Genomic DNA, 15,883 nt, shown 5'->3' with positions numbered 1-15,883 from the left:
CCAGAACAAACTGGTTCAAAGCCCTGAGAAAAGCCAACAAACAGACAAGAAGGAGTTGAGGAACCCTCAAGGCTGTTCATGGAAAATCAAGATAAATTCCATTTTTATTTAAGCGTGTGGGGTACTTGTGATATGGAGTGAGAAGTTGCTAGAAAGATGGTATGTTACCTCAAGAAGATGCTGCTTAAAAATGTAGTTCAGTCACATATGATTCCTTTCCTTTTAAATAGAAAGTTTATGTTGCTCAGAAAATCAGGGGTAGAACCGAACAATAGAATCATGTTTTACCCCCAAGAGAACAATGTAGTACAGGAGAAGTAGGATTTCTTGCCTTCCTTGAGATAACAAGGTGTTTACTGATTCTAACGACACACAAAACGTGTACACTATAAAGTATTCTTACTCAACTATAGTACTGCCTTACATACCTGCTTAGAAACATACAAGTTACTTAGCCTCCCCAAGACTGTTTAATCATCTACAAAATGAATATAATAATAATAATAATGCTTATCTCAAGATACCATTGTAAGTATTAAATACTATACTGAATCTGAAGTACTTAGTAAAGTGTTTGGCATACAGCTATGACTGTGGCTGCTTTTGCTGCTATTGCTAGGTAATAGATTCCATCTCTAGCATACATGATTTTTGTTTGAATGTAGAGAAAAAGACATCCTGATTTCAAATATCACCTCTAGCCAGCAAATTAAAGAGATGATTTAGAAGCTATGGTGTCTTATAATATTTCATCTTCATTAGGAATATTTACTAAAAGATATGTAAAATAAGGTGAAATTAAATACTCACATTTTGTAAAGGAGACCCAGGAATACACCAGGTCCTTAGAAAGTATGTTAGGTTTGACTTTTTAGATATTTAAATTACTTAATGTAGACTGTTGAATCCGTTTCTAAAGTTGATTCCTCCAAAAGATCCTAAATAATAAAGGTAACATTACAACCCATTAATACCAAACTATTTTTGCTACTTTGTATATTTTTACAGGGTGCTAATTGTGCCAAATCAAGACATTGAAATTGCATAATTTTTAGGTTAGTATTAGCATAATCTGCACTGTTTTGTCTTTTTCCAGAAGCTTAACCACTGTGCCACCAGAGTAAATATATATATATTTTCTAAGATTAAAGCCTTGGAAACCCTATGGGGCAGTTCTACCCTACAGGATGGGTATTGAGCTTCTGTTTTGGTTCCTTACAAATAATGTCATCTGCATTTATCTAACTTTATCATTGTTATTTTAAAAGTGACATAATTCAGTTATTTGGTATAAGATGCATTTAATCAATGTCAGAATCGACTTGATGGCAATGGGTTTGGTTTTTTTGGTATTTGGAAAATGATATCTGATATAGATTGAGTTTTTTTAAAAACTCTAAATTCTGTATCAATGCTATAAAATGTGAATATTACTAGAGGTTTCTATTAATATTAATAATACTAAAATTTATTGCTATTTATAGTTTACAGTGTACTTCCATCCTCCTCAAAATGCCTTGTAATGTAGGCAATATAATTCTTGCTTTATACGAAGGCACCTAGACTGACATAAGGAAAGTTATGTCTGCAAGCCTTCATGGCTCCTAATGGAAAATATAAAGAGCCTGTGCAAATTACTCGTGAACTCTTTCATCTATTCATTCATTCATTTTAAAAATGTGTGAAACACTTAGGTTCCTGGAACAGTGCTTGATCCTAAGAATTCAAAGGTGAGTAAGACATGTTCCTTTCCCTAAGAGGCTCACAGCCTACTAGGAAAGAGCTTTGTAAATACATAATTAGAACATGAAGCAGTATGCTAATAGAGGTTCTCACAGAGTGAGGGAAACTTGTCTTAGTAACTGATTCTGAGAATGAGAGGCCTTACAGAATAAACTGACATTGTAGATAGGGTGGGCTTCTAGGCCATAGCAAAAGACACAGAGTAAAAATGGGATTTGGATTATTCTAAAAGTTTTGAGATATTCAATGTTTCGAAGTGTAGTGTACACTGTGGGCTATACATTGTGGGCTATGTGAATGTGTATGATGGGATCAAAAAAGAAGGGATGGTGGAGTAAGACGTAAGTTGGAGAGTTATGAGAAACTGATGATATGTAGAGATGAGTTGGAATATGCCAAACAAAAGGTATTAAGGCTTTCAAGAAAGGCCATGGCAGTAACGCTAGAGGGAAGAACTCAAATTAAAGAGTCATTTCTGATTTAGAATTGACAAGATACAGAGACTGGCATGGTGGGAAAGAAAGGGGAGAATAAAGAATGACCTCAAGATTTTTACTTCAGAATTAACTAAAATTGAGAGCAAAGACTTACAAGAGAAAATAATGAATTCTTGACATGTTTGAGGTTCACATAGGAAGTTCTGGTGAGGATAGTCTAAAAGCAGCTGGAAATAGGGACATAGAGCTCAGGTAAGTGTCAAAAGCTGGAGCAATGTAGTCATCAGCCTGTAGATCAGGGTTGAAAGTTGGTGGGTCAAATCCAGCCTGCCACCTGTTTTTGTAAAAAAAAAAAAAAGTTTCATTGGAACTCCATTTGCTTATGTTTAGTCTATGATGCTTTTGCACTACAACGTCAGAGTTGAGTAATTGTGACCAAGACTGGCCCACGGAGCCTAAAACATTTATTCTCCAGCCTTTTACAGAAAAATGTTGCCAAGTCCTGATCTACATGTCAGTGGAACTTTGAGAGTGAATGCGGTTCTATCAGAAAAAGGTCCAGATAGGAAACCCAGGAGGTTTACCTATAATAACTAGATTTTTTTTTAAAGAGAGAAATACCCCTGTCTCCTTTAAGCATAGTGAAAGAATCCCCTATGACTGTGAAAGGTCACATTAAGTGTTGATGTTGGTGATAGAGTTCAAATAATTCTCTCTTTTCTGCTTGTTCATATGGTGATAAATGAAAAAAATATTATGAGAAACAACGGAAATAAATTCTGTTGAATTTCAGCAATGAAGACAGGTAATAAGGGCATAGGAAGGAGTTCCTAAACTAAAGTATTGTAACTGCTATGAGAAACTTAAAAACAAACTATCATTTAAACTGGTTGCAACCTGAGAACCAGGCTCACAGCCTATGGAGGATTAGGGATAGATAAAATAAACAGGGTGTTACAAAATAAAATGTCAATCTAGAGAACTAAAAACGCTATCAATGGATATATTGAAAACAATAAAACTTAATGAGAAAGCTATCACTTTATACCACAGTGTTTCTTGATTTCTTTATCTTGCTCTATGAATATTTCAAATTTTAAAAGTTTTATTAACAATGAGAGCAGTGGACTGGGGGTCTGAAGTGGGACCGAGACTTACTTTCACTACACACACTTTTATTTTCTACTGTGCACCCATAATTTTGTTCTATATGTATGCTTTACCTAAAAAATTAAAATAGAACATCCTGCTTAGAACAAATATATATATATATATATATATATATATGTAGCCTATTTCAGACCATACATAAAGACGGAATCCTGGTGGATTACAGACCTAAATGGGAAGAAAAGCAAATTAATATAGCTTTTCGAGTACAATAGAGAAAATGAAAATGTCTTAATGAATTTGGGTAAAGAATGATTTCTTAAACAGGTCACACACAGCGCTAACCACAGAGGATAAAATGATAAACTAGACTGCACTATATATTAATAACTTCTGTACATTAAAAAACAGTGTTGAAAGAATGAAGAGGGAAGCCACAGAATGGGAGAAGATATACATATAACTGAAGTGTGAGCATACATAATTATGAAAAATCCCTACAGATCTTTAAGAAAATAACAGATAACCCAATCTAAAAATGAAAGAATGTCTTGAAAAGTGAGAATGGCACAAGAGGGCCACACTGCCATTTGGAGTGTAAATTTTAAGTAGGAGTATAAACTTTCATTTGCAGCTATTTAGGAAAGAAAACTGTTTGGCACTATTTAGTAAAATTAAAGATGTTCATACCTGATGGGCCATCAATTTCACTCCTAGGTATATTCTACATAAATGCATGTGTACACATACTAGGTCACCACCCTTCTATCAGTTTGTCTTACTATGGTGGCTGTGTGTTGCTGTGATGCTGGAAGCTATGTCACTAGTATTTCAAATACCAGCATTTTCACTCATGGTAGAGAGATTTCAGCAGAGCTTCTAGACTAAGACATACTAGGAAGAAAGAACTGGTGGTCTACTTTCAAAAATTAGCCAACTAAAACCCTATGGAACACAGAATATTATTTGAGACTTCGACTCACTTACTTTGAACACACAATCAGAGGGACTGATTGCTGGAGAAGGACATAATGTTTGGTAAAGTAGAGAGGCAGCAATGGTGAAGGAAACCCTCAATGAGATGGCTTGACACAATAGCCACAACAATGGACTCAAATATACCAACAATCACGAAGATGACACAGGACCGGACAACGTTTCGTTCTGTTGTACATGGGGTTGCCATGAATTAGAGCCAACTCAACAGCAACTAACAATTAACACACGTACCAGGAGACATGTACAGAATGTCCATAGCAGTATTATACTAGAGCCAAACTGGAAATAACCCAAATATTCATTAACAATAAAATAGATAATCTGTAGTATATTCATAACAAACCAAAAACCAAACCCATTGCTGTGGAGTCAATTCCAACTCATAGCGACCCTATAGGACAGAGTAGAACTGCTCCATAGGGTTTCCAAGGAGCAGCTGGTGGATTCAAACTGCTGATCTCTTGGTCAACAGCTAAGTTCTTAACCAATGATTAAGCAACAACATGGATTAATCTTAACAGCATAATATTGAGTAAATGAAACCAAACATAAAGTAGTACATATTACATAATTCTATAAAGTACAAAAATATGCAAAACCAAACTATAGTGTTAGGAATGTATATTTAAATGGTTAAACTATAAAGAAATGTAAGGAATGATTACCAAGAAAGTCAAGACCGAAGTTCCCTTGGAGGAGCATGGGGCAGTAGTGACTGGCAGGAACTTCCAGGGGGGTTTCTGTCTGTTAGGTATTTTTCTTATTTCTTGACCTGGGTGATGTTTAGATAAGGTTTTGTGCATTCTTCTCTATTATTGTTATAATCCTCAATAAAAAATATGTTTTAAAAATAAACATACTTCTAAAGTATTATCAAAGTCAGTCATGATCACTACAGATTTTATGCTGGAATAATGACTTAGCTTCCATAAACTGGCTAATGACATTGTCTATTTAATTACCACAAATCCTGAAATTAATAATAAAATCTGTTCTTACATGTCTGATCCCAACCAGGGAGACACTGACATAGCTCAGATTCTAAGTTGGTGAGTGGATTCGCTTTTAATGGCTTATACCCAATAGAAACAGAAAACAGCAACAACTATTCATACTTGTTGAACTGCCAGACACTACTCAAAGAAGTTTACCCTTACAATTTAACCCTTACAATTAACTTTAGAAGGTAGGTAGGGCTTTCAAAATCACTTTACAGAGAGGTCACTTGCTTGAGAAGGCCTCACGGTAAATGTTGGAGCCAAAATTTGATCCTAGGCAGTTTGGTCACAGTGCTATACCTGCCTGAAGAAACATGGTCATGAGTTCAGGTAGGAGCCTGTGTCCAGCGGTGGCATAGGCCGGAGTGGAATCTAATTGTATGTGTGTGGATCTGGGCTCAGTATACAAGTAGGGCATGAGGAGACGGAAATCTGAGGCAGTGTCTTAGAGTGAGAAATAGAAGTGTGGTCGAGGCAAGGTCCCCTTCGGTGGTGCAAATGGTTAACATGCTGGATTGCTAACCGAGAGGCTGGCGGTTCAAATTCACCCAGAGGCAACTCAGAAGAAAGGCCTGGCAATCTACTGCCAAAAAATTAGCCGCTGAAAAACCTATGGAGCACAGTTCTACTCTGACACAACACGGAGTCGTCATGAGTCAGAACAGACTGGACAGCAGCTGACAACAGAGCAACAAGTTTGGGGAAGGGGCAAGGGGAGTTCCAGCCTTGGGAGATCTCCTTAGAGTAAGTCAGCCCCCACAGAAAAAACTTCATAACTTCATGACATGCTTAATTTTTTTTACTAAATAATTATATTCCTGGAGCAGCAAGGGAGAGGGGAGTATATGGCTTGGGGGAGATAACTAATTTAACTTTTATTTATTAGCAGCAGTGTGGACCATGAGACTTTAGCCAAGTTCCCTCCCACTCACCACATCAAAGATGAAATATGTAGGAGAAAATAATCAGCAGCCCCAACGCTGAGTTTGCAGACCTAAGTATAAAGCCACAGTGGATATGTCGTAAGGCTACAAGGGTGTTATTTATTTAAATCTATTTCACAGAATTGAGCACCACCTTAATGGCCTGAAAGTGTTAAAGTATGTCCCAAAGTACCTAAATTACTCCCTAAATGTAATTTATGCTCTAGAATAATCTGACTAACTTGATTTAGAACAGCAGGAAATAAGTTATGCTGCACATAAATGAAGCAGCAGTGTAATTTTAAATACCGCTTGCATAGTGAATGAGAATTTTAATATTTGCAAAATTTCAAAATCACTTGATTTATTATCCATATGTTTACACTGACATTTTTTATCCTTTATTTAGTTGGGTCTACATTTCCTCTTACTGCTGGGGGAGGGGATAACACTTTTTCCCCCTAGAAATAACATAAAGGGAAAAACTTTCATTTATTGGCCTGAATGCTATTTTGAAAGTCTCTAAGGGTTTCTAGTTGGTGCTGTCTTTTTCCTCACTCATGGACAGTTCAATTAATGGAGTGAGAAGAAATTTAGGGAGCACAGTGACTGAGTAGAGATTAAATTTATAAATGTAACACTGTAAAACCAGTGAAATTTATATATATTCATTCAGAATTTTCCTTAGTGGAGAAGAGTGTAATTTTATAGGTAGTCATGATAAAAAAATGTAATTTTACATAGTAGATTCCAAATAGATTTAGACTCTGCTGTTAACAATAGATATTAAAAGCTGAAAAGTATATTTTAAAATTTTATGTGATGATTGAAATGGAATTTAAAGTATTATTACGTTAAATGTCATCACGTGTAAGCACATGCTTTTATTCTTTAATATTTTGTTTGAATAGATTTACTTATTTTAACATTACTTTTAATAACAAAATTAAATCAGTTTTATAGTTTTCAAAGTTATGAATGCTATATTGATAACTATGTGTTTATATATTTACCAAGTGACAGTGTAAGTCGTTTATTATCAAGTCATGAAGCTGCAAAGTTTGGGGCTGCAGGAGTTGGGGAGAAGACAGCAAAAGGGACAGAGGACATTCAGAAATATGGGATTAATGTGTAAAGTCACAGAGGCCTGAAACAGTAGTAGGGGTTGGGGAACTGCAAACAGCATTATGTGGTTGGCAAGCCCAGCCTGTCTCACAGATCGCCAGGTCTTTCTCCCACAGAGCCACTGGATAGCTTTGAATTGCCAACCTTTCGGTTAGCAGCCAAACTTTTAACCATTGTGCCAGCAAGTCTCCTTGTGGGCCTGGAACAGCCGTGTAAATTGGAACCCCAGGCCCTCAGCCTGTTCCCGTTTCCACCACCAGCTCTATCTTGCGGAGCTATGGGTACTATAATCAACTGTATGAGTCTTTATGTTTATGTTTTGTTTCCTCTGGGAGAATTAAGAGGAAAGATCACTTGTGAGGGGAAGTGGGGTTTGGGTGGAAGGAGTGTATGTGGAATCTGGTCAAGGATGGTAATTTGGGGCAGATGACTAATTTAACTTTTATTTATAGCACAGTTTGGATCATGAGGCTTTAGCCAAGATCCCTCCCACTCACCAGTCAAAGGTGAAATATGTAGGAGAAAATCATCAGTAGCCCCAGTGCTGAGTTTGCAGACCTAAGTATAAAGCCACAATGATATGTCATAAGGCTACGAACCAAACTAAACCCATTGCCGTCGAGTCGATTCCAACTCATAGCGACCCTATGGGACAGAGTAGAACTGTCCCATAGGGTTTCCAAAGAGTGGCTGGTGGATTCAAACTGCTGACGTTTTGGTTAGCAGCCGAACTCTTAACCACTGTGCCACCAGGGCTCCATAAAGCTACTAGGGTGTTATTTATTTAAATCTATCCCACAGAATTGAGTGGTGAGTGGTGCAGAGACATGTCACTGGAACACGTTTGAGATTGGAAACCTTACGGGTATACTGCAGTGTGGAATGAAGCATGGCTTTTTTATGGTACAGATGTCAGGGAATCAATCATCTCCTAGTAGCTGAAAGCGTGGCAAGAGGGTGATGGGTTAGAAAAGGAACAAAATAAGGGGACTGATAACTGCTACAAAAGTGGAATGGTGAGTTGTGACCAAATGGTCACTCCTCTGTGCTCTGGTCCCAGTAACTGTTTGCCTTTGAGTTGAATCCCACTCATGGCCATCCCACGTGTGTCAGAGTAGAACCTTACTCCATAGGGTTTTCAAGTATAGGGTTACCAAGATGGAACCATGCTAAATTTACTCCATAGTTTTGTGGATGTTCCTTCAACAGCAGCTCTTTAACTAAAATGATACAAGTGGCTGTAAGATATATGTCGTGTACAATTCTTTTTTTTAAGGGAATAAACTGTTTAGATGTGTTTTTAAGTCATTTATTGTGTATTAGATATCACTGAAAATATGTGAATGCTAAGTTATTATTAAACATACAAAACATCTTCAAGATCATTTTGTTGCTGGTGTATATATCATGTTTCATCAGCTCTAGCATGCTATGGATTACTGAAGACAGAATTCTTATTTTTAAACTAGCTATACTTAGAGACTGCTTTCTTTTTTTTGGCTGCTATTGGCTATCCATTTTCTCCCCTACCAAAATACTGTCTGTTTTAGATTTTTGTAAATAATAAAGAAAAAAAGAAAGATAAAAAGTAAATGCAATGCCTGATAGAGTGTAGCATGCATGTAGGTGTGTAATTAAATCTTTGGAATATTATAAAGAAGAAGAAAAAGTGGGATAAAAATCTCTACAACTGTCACTTCCAAGTGCTTAGCCAGTAAGAGGAGACTTCATCCTCAAAGAAAGAAATCCCGGTGAGAGTTCATGTAAGGCAATGGAACAAAAACCCCCTTGCCATCAGGTAGATTCCAACTCATAGTGACCCTATAGGACAGAGTAGAACTGCCCCATGGGGTTTCCAAGGCTGTAAATCTTTAAGGAAGAAGACTGCCACATCTTTCTCCCGCGGAGCAGCTGGTGTTTCCAACTGCTGACCTTTAGGTTAGTAGCCAATGCTTTAACTACTGGGCCATCAGGGCTCCAAGACAATGGAACAGAACCATGAAATCAGAGCTATCTGGGAGAATCTCCTCTCTGCCACTTAATACCTATTACCTTTTGGCAAGTTAATTGGCCTCTTGGTTTCCTCCCATGGAAAATGGGAAGGATAATTGTTATGTTGCAGGAGTGTTGTAGGATTCAACGAAATGGTCTATGTAAGGCACAGAGCCCAGTGCCTAACTTATAATAGCTGTTCAATAAAAGTGAACTGTATTCCATTCCTGGTAAACCAGTATGGAATTGTGGCATTATTTCAGTGCTAAAGTTATTTAAACTTCCTAAATGAAGGAAGTTAGGACCTGGTGCACAATGGTTAACGGCTTGGTTGCTAACCAAAAGGTTAGTGGTTCAAATCCACCCAGCTGCTCCAAGGGAGAAAGACCTGGCGATCTGCTTCCATAAAGATTACAGCCTAGAAAACCCTATGGGGCAGTTCTGCTCTGTCACATGGGGTTGCTATGAGTGGGAATGGACACGAAGGCATGCAACAACAAATGGAGGTAGAGAAGAAGAGAGGCCTGAGAAGATGTCAACATATTCAAAATAATAGGCCATTGTTGCTCAGGAGTAGAACTTGGAGAACCTTGACAGACTACTGAGGCAGCCCCACAACCAGGAACCTGCAGGATGGCTTCTGGTTTAGTGCTAGCCGATTCTTGTTTTTTTCAGGCCACAGGAGATCATAAGCCCCATAAGACTTCAACCTGACCTGAGAATAGTGGATTTTAACTCAGCTGCACATTAGAATCACCTTGGGCGCTTGGAATGTCCAAGAATCTGATTTAAGGAGTCTGGAGTGCCCCACCCCACCCCATCATTGTTTTTGTTTGTTTTGTTCTCAACTCCTTAGGTGATTCTTATGTGCAACTGCCTTAGGGTATACATAAAGTCCTATTAGCGACCCCATGTGACAGAGTAGAATTGCCCCATAAGGTTTTCTAGGCTGTAATCTTTATAGGAGTAAATCTCCAGGTCTTTCTCCCTTGGAGCCTCTGGGTGGGTTCAAACCGCCAAACTTTCAGTTAGCAGCCGAGCACTTACTTAACCTATGTGCCACCAGGGCTCCTTATAAAGTCCTGGTTCATATAATTTCTGCCTCAGCCCCTTCTATGATCCAAAAAATGACCAAATACTGCTTCTTAATATTCTTTTCATAGGAGGTATGAACATACTCCCTTGTACAAACTTCCTTAGTGGATACACTAAAACAAGAAGGCTAAAGAAGGGCAATGTCCATCACCAGGATTAGCCAAGTATATCAATTTTGTTGCTTAATTCCTTACGTCTGAGGCTACATTATAAATTACATCTGTCATCCTGGACGCTTGAGGATCTTAATGATCAAGAGTAATATCAGAACTGATAGACTTTATGAGATAATTTGATTTTGATCAAAAAATAATTTGAAATTGAATATATAGCAGCCAAATATTTAACAAATTATAATGTTGTAATATTTCTAAGTGCCTGGAATTTAAAAATATTAAACATGATCATCATATTAAAAATGCTAACCTTCCAAAACAGTTGTCTTAATCTTTGTTTCAATCAAGAAATATATTCACGTGTAAAGGAAAAATTGTAGCCTTTCATTTTAAATCATTCCTATTCAATATTAATTATTATTTCCGTTAATTGACATTGAAATCTACAAATGAAAGAAGCTATCAGAATCATATCCTTGTCAACGGAAACCAACAAAATATATATATATATACTATGTCCACATAATTTGTTTTATATAATCCATGTCTTTTTCTTTATTCATATTTTTCACCTCTAGGCGATTTGACAGATCTGTTGAAAAATGGCGGCATTTTCATTATGATATGAAGGTATTTAATCAGCGGCTAACAGAAGCGGAACAGTTTCTCAAAAAGACACAAATTCCTGAGAATTGGGAACATGCCAAATACAAATGGTATCTTAAGGTATGTTTTTGAGATATCTTTTTCCAAATTGTCTTTATCTTCACCATGATTCTTGACCACTTAACTTTCTTAAGTTCAGGTTGTGAAAGATAACAGAAATTTATAATTCCTGACTTTTTTGTCATCACTATACATAATAGGACATCATCATAATGATCATGTTGGGAGACTCTGCTTTGGACTTTTTGTGTCTAAGATGAGAGTTAGCTTAGACATAGCTGGTCAAAAATCTGATGAACTACAAAGGGGTAATTGAGTCTGTGGTATGGAGATGCATCTTACAACAGGGTACACTGTGGCTTTTTCCAGAAGGAGAACTTGTGGTATACTTAGCAATAATGTAGTTGCTAGAAATATCCATCATGATAAAATTACAGTTATTTCCTTAAAGACAATTTCTGGTGATGTAGCAATATTTCTATATCTATTGACAAAATGCCGTCTGAGATAGTCCAGAGGCCAAAACAATGCAGAGCTAACTGGTGGTAGTTATTGACTTTTTAGGGTTTATGTTAATGGAGATGCAACTTATGGATTATAACCAGTGTATCATTTAATTTCAACTTGCTGTGTCTTTTGAGTATGCAGATAAATTAGATTGTGGAGGATATAATTCAGGGTATAGCATATATAGTTCAGGTACAAATAATATTTTGCTTATTAAACCAAGGCCTAAGTACTTTTGAAAATTTTTAGCTCAAATTGTTCATGTAGCAAATTTGAATCAAGTGGATTTGAATTGCAGCCAATTTTTAAATGACAGAAAATACTGATTAAAGACAGACGAAGGCAAAAAAAAAGGTAGTTTATTAAATAGCTTAGCTATGTCAAAATTCTGGATTCATAAAAGCAGTATCATATTCAAGTATACAATTCACCATTCTCAAATATTTTTTGCATAGCTAATATGCCTTTTGATATTAAGGAATTAAGCATATAAACACCTTGTTATGATAAGCTAAGTAGACACACAAAATGAATACTTTTAAAATTTTGTGTAATTTTATGTACATCATTCACACTTGTATACACAATCAGCATTGGCATTTGAAGATGGAGCAAATTCATAGATTTCCAATCTGCCATTGTATAGCAGATACATTTTTTAATAGCACTAAATGAATTTTGAGCTAATACAGCAACAGGAGGGTTCTGCCTGAACCACAAAATCATATTAGAGTAGTATACAATGTTCTGGGGAGATATATAAACCTCTCAACATTTCCAAAGATATCACACACAAGGTAGCTATATATTTTTAATCTGTATTTTTTTATTGCATAGATATTTTTATTGTATAGATATTTCATTTTATTGTATAGCTATTTTATTTTATTGTATCGATATATTTTATTGGATAGATACATTCCTGTATTGTGTGACTTTTTCCACAAATAGAGGAATGTATTATACCTCCATTCTACTCCCCATATGATAGACATTTTGGTACTGATTTTGGTATATATTTTAAGTTAGGTATATATTCTGAGATGTAGATTAGCATGCAGGATGCTTATTAGGGAGGGCTTTGAGGATTAAACAATTTGTTTATGATGTTCCTTGGTGTAGTTTTCTTCTTGTTTCTTGTGCTTCAGGTCTGTTAAGCTTATTGGAACTGTGGATTTGTAGTTTTCATCAAGTTTAGACAAATTTCAGTCATTCTTATTTAAAAAATATTTTTCTTCCTCTTCCCACCTTTTAGAGATTCCAATTACACATATATTGGGCTACTAAAAGTTATCACACCACTCACTGAAGTTCTGTAGATTTTCTTTTCACTCTTTCTGCTTCTTAGCTTGCTTGTTTAATCTCATTTATATCTCAAAAGAGATTGATTTAAAACACATCCTACACCAATCCTGTCCATTAACATAACAAAGACAGCCCATTCTCAAATGGCATTATAACCAAGGCATAGCAGTTAGGATTTACAACATATATTTTTTGGGGACACAATTCAATCCATAACATCTAGTAATTGGATGCAAAAACAAAACAAAATTTTTAAAAAAACCTGTTGCCGTCATGTTAATTCTGATTCATAGCGACCCTATAGGACAGAGTAGAACTGCCTTGTAGGGTTTCCAAGGAGCGGCTGGTGGATTCAAACTGCTGGCTTTTGGTTAGCAGCCAAGCTCTTAACCACTGTGCCCCAGGGTTCCAATTGGATGATAAACCAAAAAAAAAAAACAAAAACCAAACTCATTCCCGTCAAGTCGATCCATACTCATAGGAGCCCTGGTGGTGCAGTGGTTAAGAGTTCAGCTGCTAACCAGTGTTGTAGGGTAAAAACATCATAAAGTTTAGTGAAGCAAAAAGTAAGTTTTATTTGCATATATTCAAAAGGGCAGAATTGGGAAAACGGACAACCATGCTGCCAGAGCCATGTCTGCCCGAGTCCAAGGAAATATCACAGAACAGACAAAAGTGGGAAAACGGACAAGCATGTTGCTAGAGCCATGTCTGTCCAAGTCCAAACAATATTACAGAATAGGCAAGAGTGGGAAAATGGACAAGCAGGCTGCCACAGCCATGTCTGCCCAAGTCCAAAGACCAGTTACAGAGCCATCAGTATATATTAACATTACAAATGGGCAAAACAATTGAATGCTTCACCTTTTCACAGATTGGCTAGAAACTGTGATCCTACATTTTGAATCGTCTTTCTTAACAATCGTTGGTACAGGTTTTAGTAATGACAGTCAGGAGGGTCTTCATTGGTCCAACAGATTTCTATTCACCAAATGCTAATAGAAAAAGATAAGAATAGCAAGTCTTCTGTGTTCTGTTTGATTGGCTTTATGTGAAAGTTTCCCTAAAAGATATTTTCCAAGATTATCTTAGCTATTGTCTTTATACCTCAGGGCCCAGCTGATGTGTCCTCGTGAGTCCTTGTGAGCCCGCTCCACCTGAGTCACATTCTCTATGCTCAAGGACAGGGAATAATAACTCCAATATTATTTCTAAATCACCAGAATGGTTGGCAGTTCAAATCCACCAGTCACTCTTTGGAAACCCTATAGGCAGTTCTACCCTGTCCTATAAGGTCGCTATGAGTTACTATGAATTGGATGCTAGACAGTGTGAATTTTAAATTGTTGAGTGCTAGATATTTTTATATTCATATAAATATCCTTGACCTTTGTTTTGGGACACAATTAATTTACTTGGAAACTTTGATCCTTTGGGGTCTTTCCTTTGAACTTTGTTAAGTGTGACCAGAGCAGCTTAAGTCTGCAGCTAGTTTTGCCCCATTTCTGAGAAAAATCCAACTGAGTACTCTCCCTGATGCTGTGTGAATTATGGGGTTTTCCACCAAGTCCCAGCCATATATGATCTCTAGTGATTGTTCCCTTTAATCCTTTTGGGTAGATCTTTCCCTAGCCTTAGATGGTTTTCATGCCAGGGCTTCAATTTATATTTGCATTTCTGACAAGCTCCTGGGAAGTTATACATAAGAATCACCTGAGAATCTTGGTAAAATACAGATTCTGATTCAGCATATCTGGAGTTGGAATGCAAATTCTCAGCAGAGAACTTGTTAGAAATGCAAATGCTCAGCAGGGGTTTGAGCTGGAATGCCCAGTTCAAAGCCCTGTGTCATACAAACATCAGCTAAGACTGGAGGGGAGCTCTCTGCAGGTCTCCAGAGTTCTCCCTCTGCGTATCTATCGCTGGTACTCTGGCTCTGTGAACTCTAGCCACCTTGGACTCCTTAGGGTTCCGGTTCCATCCCTTCAACTCAGGGAAGCCTTCAGGCTTTCCATAGGTTCCCTCTTCCTTCTCCATAGCCTGGAACCCTCTCGAGACTGTAAGCTGGAGCAATTATAGGACTCACTTCATTTGTTTCCAGTCTCTCAGGATCACTATCCTTCATTGCCTGGTGTTCATTGTCTTGAAAAACGTTGTTTCAAGTATTGTGTCCATTTTTTGAAATTCATCAGGCAGGAGATTAAATCTGGTCCCTGTTATTCTAACTTGGTCCAAAACAGAAGTCAAAAACAAACGACTTTGATGTCGTTTGATTTTCTAATATATCCACTGCAACACAGTCTAGCGACTATATAATAATTTTGAATGACTGGAGAATTTCCAAGGGTCTTCAGTTCTTGTCAGTGTGGTTTAGTTGAAATTGATTAACATCTTATCAAAAATTCTCTCCTTAATTAGAACACTGGAAAAAAGACTGCATAGAAATTTGTATTTTATTTATTCTACTATTTCTCAATCGATAGATGAAACAATAAAGGGAATTCTGGATGTCCAGGAAGAAGTTCTTCAGGTTAAGGGGCTGTGAATGATATCAAAAATCCTGTAAACAGTTAAGGTGTTTCTTTCCTGTGATCGTAGGTCGAAAATCATGAACATGCATACACACTATGTCTAAGGTTGTCTTTCCATTCTAGGCAAGGTTCTGAAAAGGAGTCTAGTAAAACACTGTAAGCCACCTCCATGGGTAAGACAAATTTAAAATTTGCTAATATCAGCTACTTTGGCCAGCATCAATTGTTGACTGACTAAGAATGAATACAAGCAAGAGTTTACATTTTTGTTAAGAAATTATTTTAAGAAACAGAATGTAGATGGCGCTTGTTAGCAGCAGACAGATCTGCTGCCAT

General features: G+C 36.9%; 1 protein-coding gene across 1 annotated transcript in view; it reads left to right on the top strand.

Moving 5' to 3' along the window:
• DMD (dystrophin) overlaps positions 1-15,883 on the top strand; it is a 2,372,918-nt gene that overhangs the window by 1,145,939 nt on the left and 1,211,096 nt on the right. Inside the window, exon 44 of the mRNA XM_004386236.2 lies at positions 11,117-11,264. Within this exon, the coding sequence (XP_004386293.1) occupies positions 11,117-11,264 (148 nt within the window). The remainder of the gene's footprint in view (positions 1-11,116; positions 11,265-15,883) is intronic.

The sequence above is a fragment of the Trichechus manatus genome, unplaced genomic scaffold (genome assembly GCF_000243295.1).
Source record: "Trichechus manatus latirostris isolate Lorelei unplaced genomic scaffold, TriManLat1.0 scaffold00159, whole genome shotgun sequence".
In the NCBI taxonomy this organism is placed as follows: domain Eukaryota; kingdom Metazoa; phylum Chordata; class Mammalia; order Sirenia; family Trichechidae; genus Trichechus; species Trichechus manatus.
The sequence above is the reverse complement of the archived record's forward strand: the minus strand, read 5'-3'. Positions and strand labels throughout refer to the sequence as shown.